The 15,000-nt window shown below is 36.2% G+C and overlaps 3 protein-coding genes across 3 annotated transcripts in view; 2 read left to right on the forward strand and 1 right to left on the reverse strand.

Annotated features, from left to right (window-relative positions):
* The window catches only part of LOC137982964 (A-kinase anchor protein 14-like), a 2,691-nt gene extending 1,913 nt beyond the window's left edge, over window positions 1–778 (forward strand). Inside the window, exons 3-4 of the mRNA XM_068830130.1 lie at window positions 119–171; window positions 642–778. Coding sequence (XP_068686231.1) covers window positions 119–171; window positions 642–726 — 138 coding nt within the window. The 3' untranslated portion in view covers window positions 727–778. The remainder of the gene's footprint in view (window positions 1–118; window positions 172–641) is intronic.
* Window positions 779–1,720: 942 nt separating this feature from the next.
* Window positions 1,721–7,736, reverse strand: LOC137982963 (golgin-45-like). Its single transcript, XM_068830129.1, has 8 exons — window positions 7,513–7,736; window positions 7,368–7,411; window positions 5,082–5,692; window positions 4,593–4,651; window positions 4,325–4,465; window positions 3,604–3,732; window positions 2,364–2,631; window positions 1,721–1,894 (listed from the first exon to the last, which is right to left on the reverse strand). The coding sequence occupies exons 1-8, from the start codon at window positions 7,551–7,553 to the stop codon at window positions 1,721–1,723; spliced, it is 1,467 nt and encodes a 488-aa protein (XP_068686230.1). The 5' UTR covers window positions 7,554–7,736.
* Window positions 7,737–7,918: 182 nt separating this feature from the next.
* Window positions 7,919–15,000, forward strand: part of LOC137983291 (protein O-mannosyl-transferase TMTC4-like) — a 14,214-nt gene continuing 7,132 nt past the window's right edge. Inside the window, exons 1-9 of the mRNA XM_068830494.1 lie at window positions 7,919–8,735; window positions 9,850–9,937; window positions 10,341–10,450; window positions 11,166–11,276; window positions 11,454–11,624; window positions 11,982–12,184; window positions 12,558–12,735; window positions 13,756–13,812; window positions 14,084–14,155. Of these exons, the coding sequence (XP_068686595.1) occupies window positions 8,145–8,735; window positions 9,850–9,937; window positions 10,341–10,450; window positions 11,166–11,276; window positions 11,454–11,624; window positions 11,982–12,184; window positions 12,558–12,735; window positions 13,756–13,812; window positions 14,084–14,155 (1,581 nt within the window). The 5' untranslated portion in view covers window positions 7,919–8,144. The remainder of the gene's footprint in view (window positions 8,736–9,849; window positions 9,938–10,340; window positions 10,451–11,165; window positions 11,277–11,453; window positions 11,625–11,981; window positions 12,185–12,557; window positions 12,736–13,755; window positions 13,813–14,083; window positions 14,156–15,000) is intronic.

Here is a 15,000-nt window from a genome sequence, read left to right on the forward strand (position 1 = left end):
TTTATATGTAAAGCTGATTAAAACTGACTAAATTTTCATCAACAGCACCTTTTATGCCTGTTGCAACACATTGCGAAGCTAGAGAAAGAGATTACATGCTTCAGGTTTTCTTTTGCAGACATTTCCTGTTGAAGTTTACTACATTTTTGAGACCCATCGTCTGGTTCACAGGTATGTTACCTCTCATTTTCAAAGAGGACCCTGTGTTTTTTTATTACAGAAAAATGTAATTTTTGTAAATAGTGTTTTTCTTTGCCAAGCAAGAGTGCAAAAACAGAAAATTTCTTCTCTTGGTGTAATAGCCTTTATGATAAAATTTAAACTGCAACAGTTGCATGTAGTTGATAAATGAAGGTGAACATTTTATTTCGTAGTCTGTACTACAGGGGTATTAGGACCTTTGCCTAAATTTTAATTATTGTAAGTAGAGGACAGATGAAGAGAAAAAGAAAGATGATGGGTGATAGGAAAGGGGAAAGAGGAAATGGGAGTGAAAAACTCAGAAGAGGCTCACTGGGAAAATGCATCCTACTAAAGATACTGGAAACTGCTGATAGCAATACAGTATCCATGAACAATATTGTGCTTGGCCTTTTTAAGGAGAGAATTTTACTTATTTACCTTTGTATTACAATATTCAGACCAGGAAAATCCAGGTTTAGAGAAAAATGGTTGAAGGATATCATTGAGAGCAAGATTCAAATGATGGATATGGTCAGGTTCTAATCAGAAGCAAGAAAAACAAAGATGACATCTGTGAGAAATGACACAAAAAATCTTGTTCTCTATCTTGTTAAAAATCAGGACAAATAGTCATGTAAAAGCCTCTGTTTATCCTCGGTAACTTGCATTCTAACCCTAACTCCAGTATGTTCAAGCCTTGGAAGCCACACTGGAAAAGTATCATAGATGATTGCCCAATATATTCCTTAATTTACAAAATAATGTACATATGTTAAGTGAAAAGACAAAATGTCAATGCATCACCTAAAAGGAACTTGTTACTACGAACTATATATTTTTGTTGTAGTAATTACATATACCCTAGATAACTTGACACAACACTGTAACTGATATTTCCATCCAATAACTTTTTTTATTCCTTTGATGTGACGTGGAACAAAGTCAAACAAACTTCTGCCACAACATTATAATTATATCAGTGAGTGTAATTTTTAAAATAAATATTTTAAGAATGATATTTTCATTGCATAAAAAATAAATAATTTGCTTGTACAAATAATAATAACTTATTGTACATTATGTAACAAAGCTGGAAAACTTTTTAAGTTAAGTCCATAAAAGTATTCACAGATTAACCACATGTTGCCTTGTTCAATGTTTAAAATAATATTATAATAAGAGTCATTTCTCCACCCTGAAAATTAAATAATAATTAAAGAAAGAAAAATAATGTATTACTCCAAAATGTACCGTAGGTGTTCTGTCTTCTCTTGCATTGGCCTTTTCCTCACCAAACTTGTCATGCCTTTCTTGAAAGCCCCAAAATTGTTACTGCTTATTTCAGAAGCCACAATTATTCTCTATGTATCTTATGTATGAAACCATTCCTAGTCATGAAACATTGGCTTCACTTTGCCCTTTGTTATCTAAAAATGTGTTACACCATCTCTTAAGAAAAGGTATGTCACAGTTTTACAAATGCCTTTTTAGGGCTAAAATATTTTTCACAACTTTGAAGAATGTGATTGCAGGTATTTCAGACAACATTAAGGGGTCCAGAGCATCTATTGCAACAATCATATGTTACTCTGAAATTCTTGGTAGAAAATCTGCTTTGGTAGCCATGTCCCATATACTGCCGAGACATCTTCTTCATTACACCTCTCAGTTGTTGCTGTTCAGTTAGAAGATTAACATCACTGGACAAGACCTGCACGACACAAGCAAACAAACCTTAACGAAAATCTCATCATCTTAACCTCGCTTAATCAAAGAAGCAAGGACAAAGGTCATTAAAACCCTTTCCCTCCTATGAGTGAAACTTACAGATTTTACTCTGTCTAATGCCAGACGATTTTACTTGTCAATGGGGGATTCTTCAGGGGTGAAAGGGTTAACCCATTGACTCCTAAACCACCCCCACCCCCCCCCCCCCCTCCCCCATTGATGACTAACATTGTCTGGCATTAGACAAAGTAAAAGCTTACTCCTAAACCAGCCGAAACTGGCCATACTTAGTACTTTACTCTGTCTAACACCAGACGATTTTACTCGTCAATGGGGAACCCCCAGGAGTCAATGGGTTAAACTACTGTTAGTTTAGGTGACAACCTTCCGGCAGACTTCTGTGACTTAAAGGTCAAATGATGCATTAAGGGGAAGAGTGTCAATGATTTTACCTCTAAGGCTAATTTCTCAGCAGATGTTGGAAACATCTTAAGTTCTGCACCGTTGTTTTGCGTCTCATGGTTCAATATTAGTGATGTCTCAGAGACAGACAATGTTGGTAACACACCATGTACCAGGTTCAATGTCTCTTCAGCCAAGGAGCTATTGATGGAAGCCATTTCTACAATGCTTTGTTCAGTTGAAGTAGGAGATGCTGATCTGAAACTTGGAATGGTGCCACTTACTTTCCTCAACACTGAATTCAGAGATTGAATTAACCTAATGAAGAACACAGCCAATTATTTATGAACTGTGAGGTTTACATGTATGTGCCCTTTGGGAAATGACAACCAAAAAAACTGCATCTTAAAAATCTAGCAATAGCCACTACACCAAAAAAACTCAACCAATATTTTCTCTAAAGGGGTTACTGTACTTTCTAAAGAAACTGTGGTGCTGTATTGGTAGGGAATAAAATGCGCATATTGGGTCATATCACTGGAGTTGATAAGAGGTCGTCAACATATTCTGACCTTAACGTCTACTGGACATTAAGTGGGGCAGTTTGGAATATGTCAACAGCCCCTAAGGGTAAATTAACCAACACAAGAAGAATTTGCGGGCTGATGTTTTGAGCATTTGCCCTTCGTCAGATAAACCTGACATCACACCCTGAACAGTAATGCAACCCCTGAAAATGTAAGAACGCTAATGGCTAATGGGGTGCAGGGATGGCGCAGTGGTGAGATCACTCGTCTCCCACCAATGTGGCCCGTGTTCACTTCCCAGATTCGGTGTCATATGTGGGTTGAGTTTGTGGGGTTCTCTACTCTGCACCATGAGGTTTTCTCCGGGTACTCCGGTTTCCCCTCTCCTCAAAAACCAAAATTTGACTTGATTTGTGTTAGTTGTTAATTTCAATTTACAGTGTCCCCAATTAGTGCTTCAGCGCTAGAATGACTAGACACATATTAAATAAAGTTCCTTTCCTTTCCTTTTCTTTCCCACCAGCAGACCACACGGTACGTACATTAACACTAACACCACACAAAGCACTGAGTACACTTGCTCCCTATGAAAACATTTCTTCATCTGAAGGTTTTGACATACATAATGTAGTAGCCCTTTATTTTACTCTTTTTAACGCCAGACGATTTTTACTCGTCAGTCAATAAAAATGCAAAAAAAAAAAACCTGTCAGAAAGCAAAATAGTTGTTACTATAACGGCAGTTCTCTTAAATTTCTATTACCGCTTAGTGTGAACCAAGTATTGCCGCAACTGAGCTCTCTCATCCATTAACTTTTGTAAAGCACTCTGTGCTTGTCTAAACCTTGTATAAAGTGCTGTTTTCCAATTGGATAGTTCATCTGACATCATTCTGAAATATACATTTAATTTTAAACATAAATCATGTCTACCAATCAAAGATCTAAAATGCATGAAGGAGAGAAGTGATCCTAACACTTGAAAAGTGTGAGGATCACTTATCTCTTACATGAATCTCTAAAACCCACACTTTAAATATAGTAAATTATTTATAGAAATAGAACTTACTTTTTTCACACAATAATGTTTACCCCATTCACCCCTAAACCGGCCTAAACCGGTTTTACTTGTCAATGGGGAACCCCCAGGAGTCAATGGGTTAAGGCTGAATATAGCTTGTGGGGTCGTGCACAAATGAAATGAAATCAAATAAATTCATATCAAATCATATTGGATTTCATTCAAGCAAAGACAATTATATGAATGACAAAAGGCATACAGAACCTACAATATGTCAAAGGTTAGTCTGTTTTCTAATTTTGCTCAAATTCACTTTAATTTGTGCAAATAACTTGTGATGCAAGCGGGGGATCTGCAAGCAAGAAATCAATTTGATGGTTTCCACATGTTTTTTTTTTCTAAACACAAAGGTGACTTTGCTTGAGCTCCTTATTAGTAATGATATCTTCAGTAATCCTACATACCTGCTTGCCAAAAATTTTGTCCTCCACACATCACACTCAATCTCCAGTCTGTCTGACTCTTCAGAGTATTCCTCACACATTTTTTTCCAGTGGTTTAGTTCCACAGTTTGCTGAACATTTCTATTCACCAAATCATCCAACCTACCAGTAAATGTTTGGTAAATGCAATGTTTGAAAAATGGGAGAAAAATGAACATTCAGATTATTATCTTCACAAAGTATGCAAAACACTAATAAGAGATAAGTAATATCATAAGTGATATCATGCCTGTTGCTGATGTCTTCCCCTACTGATGCCACAAGCAGTCTTTTTATCTCAGCATTCACCTGTTCCAGTAACAAAACACTACAATAAATGACTGAAGTCGCTAAAAAAAACTGACTTATTAATTTTTCTGCATGGTTAAATACTATAATAGATCATAGCATTCCTAAGGGTGTTTGCTCCAGCATGGCCTGTCTTAGACCAAAATAAAACATCTGTTGGAAATCTTGAGTTTTCTCAATTGGGAGCTTTGGTTACTTTCTGAATTTTGCGAAATGTTAAATTTTTATGGGAAGTGACAGACTATAGCGACCTTCAGATTGGAGTAAGAGGACACTATGAGTAAGAGGTCTAAGTTCGATTCTGAGCATTCGCACGTCGAAAATGTTCATTCTTTAAACCTAATGTGCATGCTCAGTTCAGAAAATTTGTACTTGTAGTCATTCTCGTATAATTCCAATCTGAAGGTTGGTAATAAGACTTTTTGCAGACCTTTGTCTGGACACCAAGTTGAACGGACAGCCTTGTTTTCTCTTCTACCAGTTTGGAGTTTTGTTCCTCCAAGTCATCAATAATTTTTTGCCGATCCACAAACTCCGGAGTGTGCTCAATTACTATGGATTTCTGGGCAAAATGTTCTCTTAAGTCTAGCTCGGAGGTAGGTAATGCCACAGTCAAAAGCTGATTTTCTCCAGAAAGTGACAATCTCAGTTGATTGTTTGAATGTGGAAGGTCTGCAGATCCTTGGAGTAAAAGATTTGTTCTATTTTGTTGCAGAACTGGTTTACTTTGTTGCTCTGATGTTGCCAGCTGCACTCTATCAATAAATGGATCAGTTGTTTCATGTTTTGCATGCAAATCTCTGTTAATTGTTGAATTGTTTCTTGCAATGCTTTCTAGTTGCAAAGAAGTCCTTGCTCCCTTGGGAGTGGGAATATGCCTTCCAAAATGTTCTTGTTGGTTGGTTGTATGTTCTAAAGAACTACTTTTTCTGTGTGGAAGGTCATTTTTATTTCCACAGTCTGAGGTAATTCCATCACTAGAACTGCTTGAAGCATATTCCATTCCATCTCCACTTGATCGTGGAAGTTTGCTATAATCCACTAGAAATAAAAACAAACAATGTGTCACAACATTTCTATCAATTATTGTTTCCAGAGTTTGTAAACATTATAAGAGCCATATACGTGTACCAGCAAATTCTTCTTATAGTGGTTAATGATAATTTGCTTATCTTTTCAAACTCATTTGCAGAGCAACAACAGAATTCAGGGCCATACAGGTCCTGCACATGCAAATTAGTTAGAAGCTTTTGTAGAACGAAAACATGTAACAATAGAAGCTTTCATTATTCAATAAGCGGCCCTGTATTCTATAGTTTAGCCTCTAATTTTTATGTTCTCTGGCAGGGTTTAAATGAAACCAACACTGTTTTTGGCCACTATGGACATACCAAAAGCTCCTACAATGGTAACATTGTCTTTATTGGTACATCAGTACACCCAAATACCATCACAAAATGGTATTAGGGATCTGTAGGGATCTTAACGATACCATAACTATGAAAACATTTTTTAGTTCAGTCAGACCACATTTAGAGTATGCATGTGAAATCTGGCAACCTTACACCAGACCTAATTGGACACTTTTCAATGTTCCCCCTTCACAAATTAATTTGCTTCTCAAGTCTTGTTTATTGTGATTATTTCTAGGGAAAGATTAACAAGTAAAAGAGTCAATGTTTCTTGAAACCATCTCAGATGAACTGCCAGCTGACTGCCAAGTCTGTAAGAAAAATATTCGGCTCATCCACAGTTTAATAACATGAAATAATTTTTTGATCAAGGTCTCTTTTTGCTGTAGGTTAATTGTTTACAATGGTTTGTTTTCTTTGAATTATTTTTATGTCAACTGAGAGTAAAGTGTATAGACCAGTTCATGCTCTTGAGTGCATCATTTGTAATCAGGGCAACATGGCAGGAAATTCAAAGGTTTGTATGGAAATTCAAAGCAAATTAAGTGTACAATTGACTCTACTTAATAGACTTTTGCCTTCATAGACCAAACAAATAAGTTCAAGTTCAGAACTGAGATGAACTGGACTTGTTATCTATTCTTTGGAATTCCTAAATACGGCTTTTTTGTCTCCATACATTCTCTGTAATTGTGTGCCTTTGGAATAACAGGAAATGTATGGCAGAAACTTTGTTTAATAAATAATTTCTTCAATAGCCATTCTCTCCAACTTTATTCTGCCGCACCTTTGACTGCATATCTTCTGTTTTGGAAAATAAAAAAACCCCAAAATTGCATATCATGAATACTTTTCATTGTTATGAACTTCCACACAAACCTTTGAGTTTCTCTCCATCTTGCCCTGATTACCCTTGATGCACTCAAGAGTGCGAACTGCTCTATTAACAGACCAAATCGGCCAACTCATTGTTGTACCCAATAGAGCAATTTCGATAAATGAAAAATTTAGTCCAAAAAAAAAGGCATCATCTCGAGGCTCTGGTGAATAAACAATTCCTTACATTTATTCCCTACAGTTTCGAGATGATGTCTTTTGTTTAGGGCTGAATTTTAATTCTTTGAAATTGGTCTTTTGAGATCTCCTGGGGTTAAGATGCTTTGGGTACTGTATTTGCATTATAATGTAGCATTCACATGGAAATACCTGGAACAAAACATTTTACTCCCAAAGGGTTTGATTTGGGTGCAACATTTGGTCTATATATTATTAAACCCGTAGTCATTTGCTGTTAAATTACAAACCTTGAGTATAGTCAACATCCTTGTCTTGTTTGTATAGTGAGAATCTATTTAAAATTGAAACACTCACTTTGTTATAAAGATAAAAAAACAGAGGAATTAAAGTCGGCAAATTAATTAAACAACGTTAACCAAATTAAAAGAGCACCTTTCCATTGCTAATGGAAGTGGTTCTAACAAGTTCGCCATCTTTGAGAAGAACACAAGCAGCTCGATGTTTACTTAACGAGTAAAACACAAAGTATTTTGTTCGGAATACTTAGAGTTTCAGAGTAACCGACAAAGCAGAGAAAAGGAATGGCCGGAACCACAAAATTACTACGTAGTCGTGTCACGTCGACTGTCCACCATTTTTGATTATTGGACAATCCCAGCATTCATGTCGCACTGATCGGATAAAAATGGTGTGTATTAGGGAGGGGAAAGTTAATTGACCCTTAATAGTCGTGTATTTTGATTGGTTTGGAAAGAATTTGATTAATTATTGTTTTATATTTGTTATAAACGATTTTCAGCTGTTTCTCAATTGAAGTTAAGTATTATTTTACTCGAATAACTTCTATTTCTACATTTTTTAAAGCCGCCACGATTAATAGTTTGTACGTCGCACCTCTCCCTTCAGGGTAATAAGATTATTCCTGTCTACAGGGTCGTCTACAGGTGTTTGGCGCTTGCAGGGTAAACAAGATTCGCGCTTTGATTCAAAAAAATGATTGAGTTAAACCCACTGCGTATAAGGTTAAAAATTGCCCGGAATTAGCTGAATGTGGAACGATCTTTATGGCATCCAGATACAGGGCAAATGGAGTCAAACTTCGGAAAAAAACTCCAAAGGATCTTCCGGCAGAGGAGCGCGAAATCACAACTTATTTGGACTTTGATGCGTGCGAAGGAGACTTAGACATAGGCAGTGATTTTCCTTTCCCTAACTTGTCTTTAAACGTCGCCTCTGTTGTTGTATGTTGTGTTTCCATCATTTGTTATTGGAACTCCTGCAAAGGGGAATTCGTGTTTGATGATTCTGAGGCCATTGTGAGCAATAAAGACTTGCGAGGTGAAACCCCGCTGGGAAAATTGTTCGTCCACGACTTCTGGGGAGCGAACGTATCTTCTAACGCAAGCCACAAAAGTTATCGTCCTCTTACAATTTTGACTTTTCGATTCAATTATTGGCTGGCAGGAGGAGTAAATCCTTGGAGCTTTCATGTTGTCAATGTCATACTCCATGCTTTGGTGTCAACATTGTCTTTGAATTTTTTTTCAGTGCTTGTCACTGACACCCACAAGCACCATAAAAACAATTTTTCCGCCCCCAAGGCCAGTTTGTTCAGCGCATTGCTTTTTGCAGTACATCCAGTTCACACAGAAAGTGTAAGTGTTTAATTAGATTTATCTTGATTTTCGTAATTTCACAATAACAGAGATATATTCTTGACCTCCCTAAGGGAAGTCTTGTTGATTCTAATATTGTTTTTCTGGTGCATATATTTTTCTTCAAAGATTTTAGCAGGTACCTTTGCCAAATATTATTTAAGCGAAATTGCGTATTAATGTTTAATGCATTTCTTTTGGAATGGGCACTGAAGTTTCCTTAATTTTTAACAAGATTGTCTTTAAAGTAAATAATCAAAGTGATGATGTGAAAAGATGTTAAAGGCTGGAGCAATGACTTCAGAATTGAAATATTATCTGACCCGAAAATCAAAAGAATAGGCTTAATTTAATAGTAACGAAAATAAATCTCTTTTAATTGAAAATAAAATAAATATTGATTGTGGGCTGGAGGCTGGCTGGAGGACTAATAATGATTGGGATTTTACAAATCAAATCAAAGCCAATCAATGAGTGCAAATTGAATCAAATTAAAAAATGTTGGTTTTTCTCAAAGAGTAGTGACATTTAGTGATTTTCCTCTGTCTAAAACCAGACGATTTTACTTGGCAAGTGATGCTAGTTCCTGAAAAAATTCCTCTTTGAGCAGAATAGGTAACCAACAATTCAAAATTGAAACTCAGCTATATTATCCTGACTTAAAGTGAGCACTTAAGATCGCCACTATTTGCACATGTGTCAACCTAGCTTTCAATAAATGAAATCCTCTGATTTTCTAATCAAGCTTATAACACACCGCAACTTTAAGCTAAATTTCTCAGTCTACATGATTGCAGCTTGCAATAATTTATGAGGAAAAAATTATGGATTGTCTATTTTAATTTATCACATGAAAGTGATAAACATCTAACTCCTCATTTCAAGTTTCAAGTATAGTGAAATAAAAAATGGTAAAAAACAATTGTTGAACATAAATTTCTCAAGAATAACTTACTAGGGAAAGTATGGTGGCCATAAAAGAAGATAAACATGTGGCATCTTACAAGAGGATCGGTCAGTATCACATTCTTTTACTGAATCCCAGGAGAAAGCTTAAGCCTTTGATGTCAGTTTAGTTTAACCAACAGGCAGAATAAAACATGTTGTGATTTAGGTTGCAGGTTTGGTTGGAAGAGCAGATCTTTTGGGGGCACTGTTTTTTATCCTCTCCTTTCTCTTTTACGCAAGATGTTGTCTTGTTGGTAAGTATGAGATCTGCTCTTAGATCACACTTTTGTGTGTTGCTCAAAAAAAATTTGCAACTGCAAGTCAGCCATTGGGAGCATTGAGGGTGTTCCGTTTGACAAAAACTTGCACATGCATGGCTGGCAATTCAGCTGTATAAGCAGCCCCTATGTAATGTGATCAAGTCACCAGCTTTCTCACTACATTTGTAGGCAATGAAGAAAGGGAAAACAGGCAAATACACCAGAAAAACTCCTTAACAACTGTATACCATGCTTGACATGTCAATAAGATGTTCAATTCTCTAAAATGTCCACCTGGTCATCACCCTTTACTGGCTGAAAAGATGTGAATTAATAATTAAAAGTGAGTTTAACATGTTGCTTTAAGTGTGTTACAATGTACTTTTACTGCTTGTAGATTGTGAAGAAGATTCATCTCCTAAGAAATTTTCTTGGAAATACCTTATGCTTAGCATGGCATTCTGTGGCATAGCTATGCTTTGTAAGGAACAAGGAATTACTGTCTTGGTAATGTATTGAATTTTGCATGTATTCACTGGCTTTAAATTCATTCTTTAAAAAGTACTGTTATTCCAAGAAATCATTTTATACGACTTGCATCCTAACAAAATTTGACATGACTGGGTTCATGTGAAGGTTTCATTGAGAAATTTCCAATAATGGTTAACCTTCTTTGAGTGGATGCAGATATTTTCTGGAATCAATGCCATTTACATTTCTTGGAGGGGATTTAAGGGAGGTCAAACCCTACCATACCGTTGTCTCTAAAGTAATTTTTTTCCAGATGCTGTGACATGCTTGATTTTTTTATGTCAAATAATAATTATTTATATCAGGCACCTTTTTGTATGACCAGCATGGTAGTGACCGAGACTTTCAGGTTCTGAGCTAATTTTGCACTGTTATAAAAAGTTTGATCTCCAATTACCTGATGATGTGCTTGCTTACTATTAGTACAAAATGTTCTTACACTAATATTTATTGATATTTCCATCAAAGTTCCTTATTATTTCACTCGAATGGAAGCTCAGAATGAACATAATATTTTGTGTGAAGTCTCAGAGAACATTATATCTCTCAAGCAAATCAGTCAAATAACATTTGCTTGGGAAATGAACAATTACAAATCTTGCTTTCTGCATTGTTTCTCTTGCCTTTCGCCATGCCTTTTCCTGCAGGGATACAATGAAAATTACATCTTTATTAATTTTCTCTATTGTAGGGAATATGCTCTGCCTATGATTTGATGGTGGTATGCAGAATTGATCCCCTCGTACTTATACAGACAAAGTTAATGTACATAAAAGAAAACAGAAATGGGAACACAAAAATGGTAACAAGGATGCATTATTTGTCTTTTTTAATACCAGTACTTCATAACACAGTTCAAAGAGCTCTTGTGGGATTAATGCCTTGATACAATTTATAACATTGAAACAGAAGTATTATTAATTATTATTATTATTGCAGTCTGATGATATGTCACTGTATCCTTGTTACTTGCACACAGGAAAAAAATGAATCACATTTGTGGATTAAGGGTGTCATGTACAGACATGCAGTTTTATTTTTCACTGGAGTGATTCTTCTGCTTTGTCGCTGGCACATTATGGGCTCATCACCTCCAGTATTCCAAGTGGTGGATAATCCTGCTTCATTTGAGAAGTCTATTACTTTGAGGGTGAGTGTTACTCTGGCACAAGCCAGAGAGTGACAAATTTTGGATACCTATTCTGTACACTGAATTGTAAAGATTAATCCAGGTGGAAGCTGTTTGTGTGAATCTGAGCTCCAATGCTTTTAAAAGGCAGATTCATTTGTTGTATTCCTGTTTTGTGAGGGCTTAAATGAATAGATGTGTTTCTAAAGGACTGCATTTAAAAGTAAATTCATTAACAGTAATGGGAATATAAATTGCATCATGAACTTAAAGTTGTGAAAGAATGTTACTTGTCAATATTTCCTGAATCTTTACATTGTGGAAATCATTGGTACACAATCATGTAACATGGTTCAATTTTGTTACTCCTTTTCTTAGGTAATCAACTATAATTACCTGTATGCTATAAATGCCTGGCTTCTTATAGTACCCCAGTGGCTTTGTTTTGATTGGTCCATGGGCTGTGTGCCATTAATCAAGTCATTCACTGATCTTCGTTTGCTCTGTGTCGCTGCTATGTGGGCTGTGCTGTTATTGCTTATCTCCTATTGTCTATTTGGCAAAAAATTGCACCTTAAGCGGTGAGAAAATTATATAAAAAAATAATTTTGATTAATTTGGTTAGTTCAGTTACTGTAGTGTTATGAGTTGGTGCTTTCTTGCTGCAATAGAATTATGAAAGTTTCAAGTTAGAGTTGATTTTGGATCACACCTTCATTTCACAATTCTGGTAACATTGTTTGCGTCCTTTTTGTATGAGAATTACAATGACTTAAACCTTCTGCTCACCATTCATGTTGTATTAATAGCATTTAAAACTTCACTATTAGAACTGTAAGTACTAAGTGCTGTCTACATCTAAATGTTTGATTCTTGGTCCACCACATGATAATTCTTCTAAAGCTCAAGGCTAAAATAAAGGTTAATTTGTTACTTATCATTCTCCATTGTTAGGATTCTGACCATGGGGCTGGCTCTGGTTATTGTTCCGTTCCTTCCTGCATCAAATCTTTTCTTCACAGTTGGTTTTGTGGTTGCTGAGAGGGTTTTATATCTTTCCAGTCTTGGTTCTTGTCTTATTGCAGTGCTTGGATTTGTGGTTCTGAGTAAGAAAAACTTTGCGGGACAGAAGGTAGTTTGAAAATTGCTTTATACAAATTTCAACCAAAGGTAAAACAATATTTAACACTGCATCCATTTCACTCCCCTTCTCATAACAATAATTTACCAGCTGTAGTTTTCTAGTGACGGTAAGTGGTTTGACTTGATTTTAAGGTGACATACCTGGTCATTGGATTCCATTAATTTTTTTTGTACTGGTTTGTAGTAATTACAACAACTTTCAGATTGTAAAATGAACCAAATAATAATATTTTTTGTATGATGTGAGTTTAAATGTGACAATTTGGATAGAATGTTTTCAAAACAAAATTTTCTTACAGTTCTTTTGGGAATTCCCTGCAGTCATGTTTGGCTGGTCCTAAGACAAAAAAGTAAAAGCCTGACACTCTTTTATGAAAAGCCAGGGTAAGTTGGTTTCCAGATCACATTTTGCCAAAACAGCATGGATAAATAGTGGAGTGACATCTTTATGTCTATCCTGCGAAGCAGGTACTTCTAGCTTTATTTGCAGGGTCAAAGAGCTGTTTAGAGAACTTTGTTACCTGTGTATCAATTGCACAGAACTGGAGATAGATTCTGTTTCTAATGCAAGACGATTTTACTCTGTGATTGGGACCATTTCAGGAGTACAAGGCTTAACAACATCTGGGGTCCTCTTTAACCTCATCCCTCCTAAGAGGGGAGGGGGGGCTACCTGAGTGAAGAGCTGGAGAGGGTGGGGTAGCATAGAAGCACTAGTGGAGATCAGGGAGGGTAGGTAAGTAGACAGGAGAAAAGAAAAGACTGATGTCTTTTGTCTCATTTTTTTGAGACCTCCTAAAAAACCAAGCCCCTGCTCTCTAACTACACCCCCCAAAGAGGAAAATCCTTAGTTTAGACAAATGGTAAAAAAAACATTTTAAAAAACTTAAACTGGTTTGAAAAAAGTTACCGGTAGCCAGAGAAAAAAATTGAACTACAACATAATTATATATCTGATCCGGGGACTGTTGTTTCTCAAAATTTCTTTTTGTTTTCTCTCCTTCACCAGGCATTAGGTGGTATGATGTGGCTTGTTTTAACCCTCTACATTGCTCGTACAATTCAGGTAAGGTGAAATGGTTAGTGTATCCATTTAATTACCATAGAAAAGCAGACCAAATTCACATCAGCCCCCAGCTGCTCAAAAGGTGAATAGGGGTATGATTGAATAAATCATTGTCCATTTATTTTGGTTAGTTGTTTAAGCATTGGCTAACACCATTTACTTTTTGAACTACTGAGGCCAAAAGTATGTAAAGGTATCTGGGGGAGGATGGGGTGAACCCTCTTAATTAAAATTAGCTTTCAACTTTCAATTGCATAATTTTTCATCTTAGAGGTCAGGTGAATGGATTGATGAAGACACACTGTTTACTTCAGGGCTTTCGGTTTGTCCTTTGAATGCCAAGGTAATAACAGAAATGCATACTTCTGTATTATAGGTTGAAATTCTTAAAATTAAGGGGGCTATGTCACACAAAATGATGTAGCTTCATGACACCCAAAATGCCCAAATAAAACCATTGAACAAAATGAGATAGATACAGCAAAAGGAAAGAGAAGCATGGATGGACACAAATGGACAAGATTGAAACAGATTGCATTAGGGTAATCTTGAAAAAAAGTCGGCCCGACGTTATTCATGTTCATGACAAATGACACCTAGATGAAGGTCGTGTTTGCTCAGAATCATCTTGTTTGTGATGTAATGATAATTTTATCAGTAAAGGAATTCCACATCACCATTTTCGAGTCTTAAACTTGTGGCTAACTAAAAATTTCCCCTAAACACCAAAAAATTAGGTGACAATTTTAGCCCCCTTTAAAGTGCCCCTGTGATCAAAAAAACCACTTCCTTTTTTCCTTCAAATTTTGAAAGTGTGTTTGCTTAACAGCTGACCGGCAAAATTTTGCACTTTGAGTTTTATCCAAAGGCCGTTTACTTTGAGTGTAAGTTTTGGATTTCATGGTCCGCCATTACTCATGTTCAAAACTGACCAATTGGACTTCAAACGGCTGGATCCAGGGAAAAGTGACGTCAGAGGCTCACTACCTTAAAAATTTCAGGGTGTGAACGCAGCTTATTATATGTGCAAAGCGTGAGTTTAAAAGTCTGAAAGCCCAAAACCTCCGTGCTGCACATTAATTCTGCGGCGTACACACGTATTGCATTCTTAAACTAGTGAGCCTTTGACATCATTTTTTCCTCGATCCAGCTCTCTCAAGAACATAATGTTAGTAATGGCGGACCATT

The sequence above is a fragment of the Montipora foliosa genome, chromosome 13 (genome assembly GCF_036669935.1).
Source record: "Montipora foliosa isolate CH-2021 chromosome 13, ASM3666993v2, whole genome shotgun sequence".
Lineage (NCBI taxonomy): Eukaryota > Metazoa > Cnidaria > Anthozoa > Scleractinia > Acroporidae > Montipora > Montipora foliosa.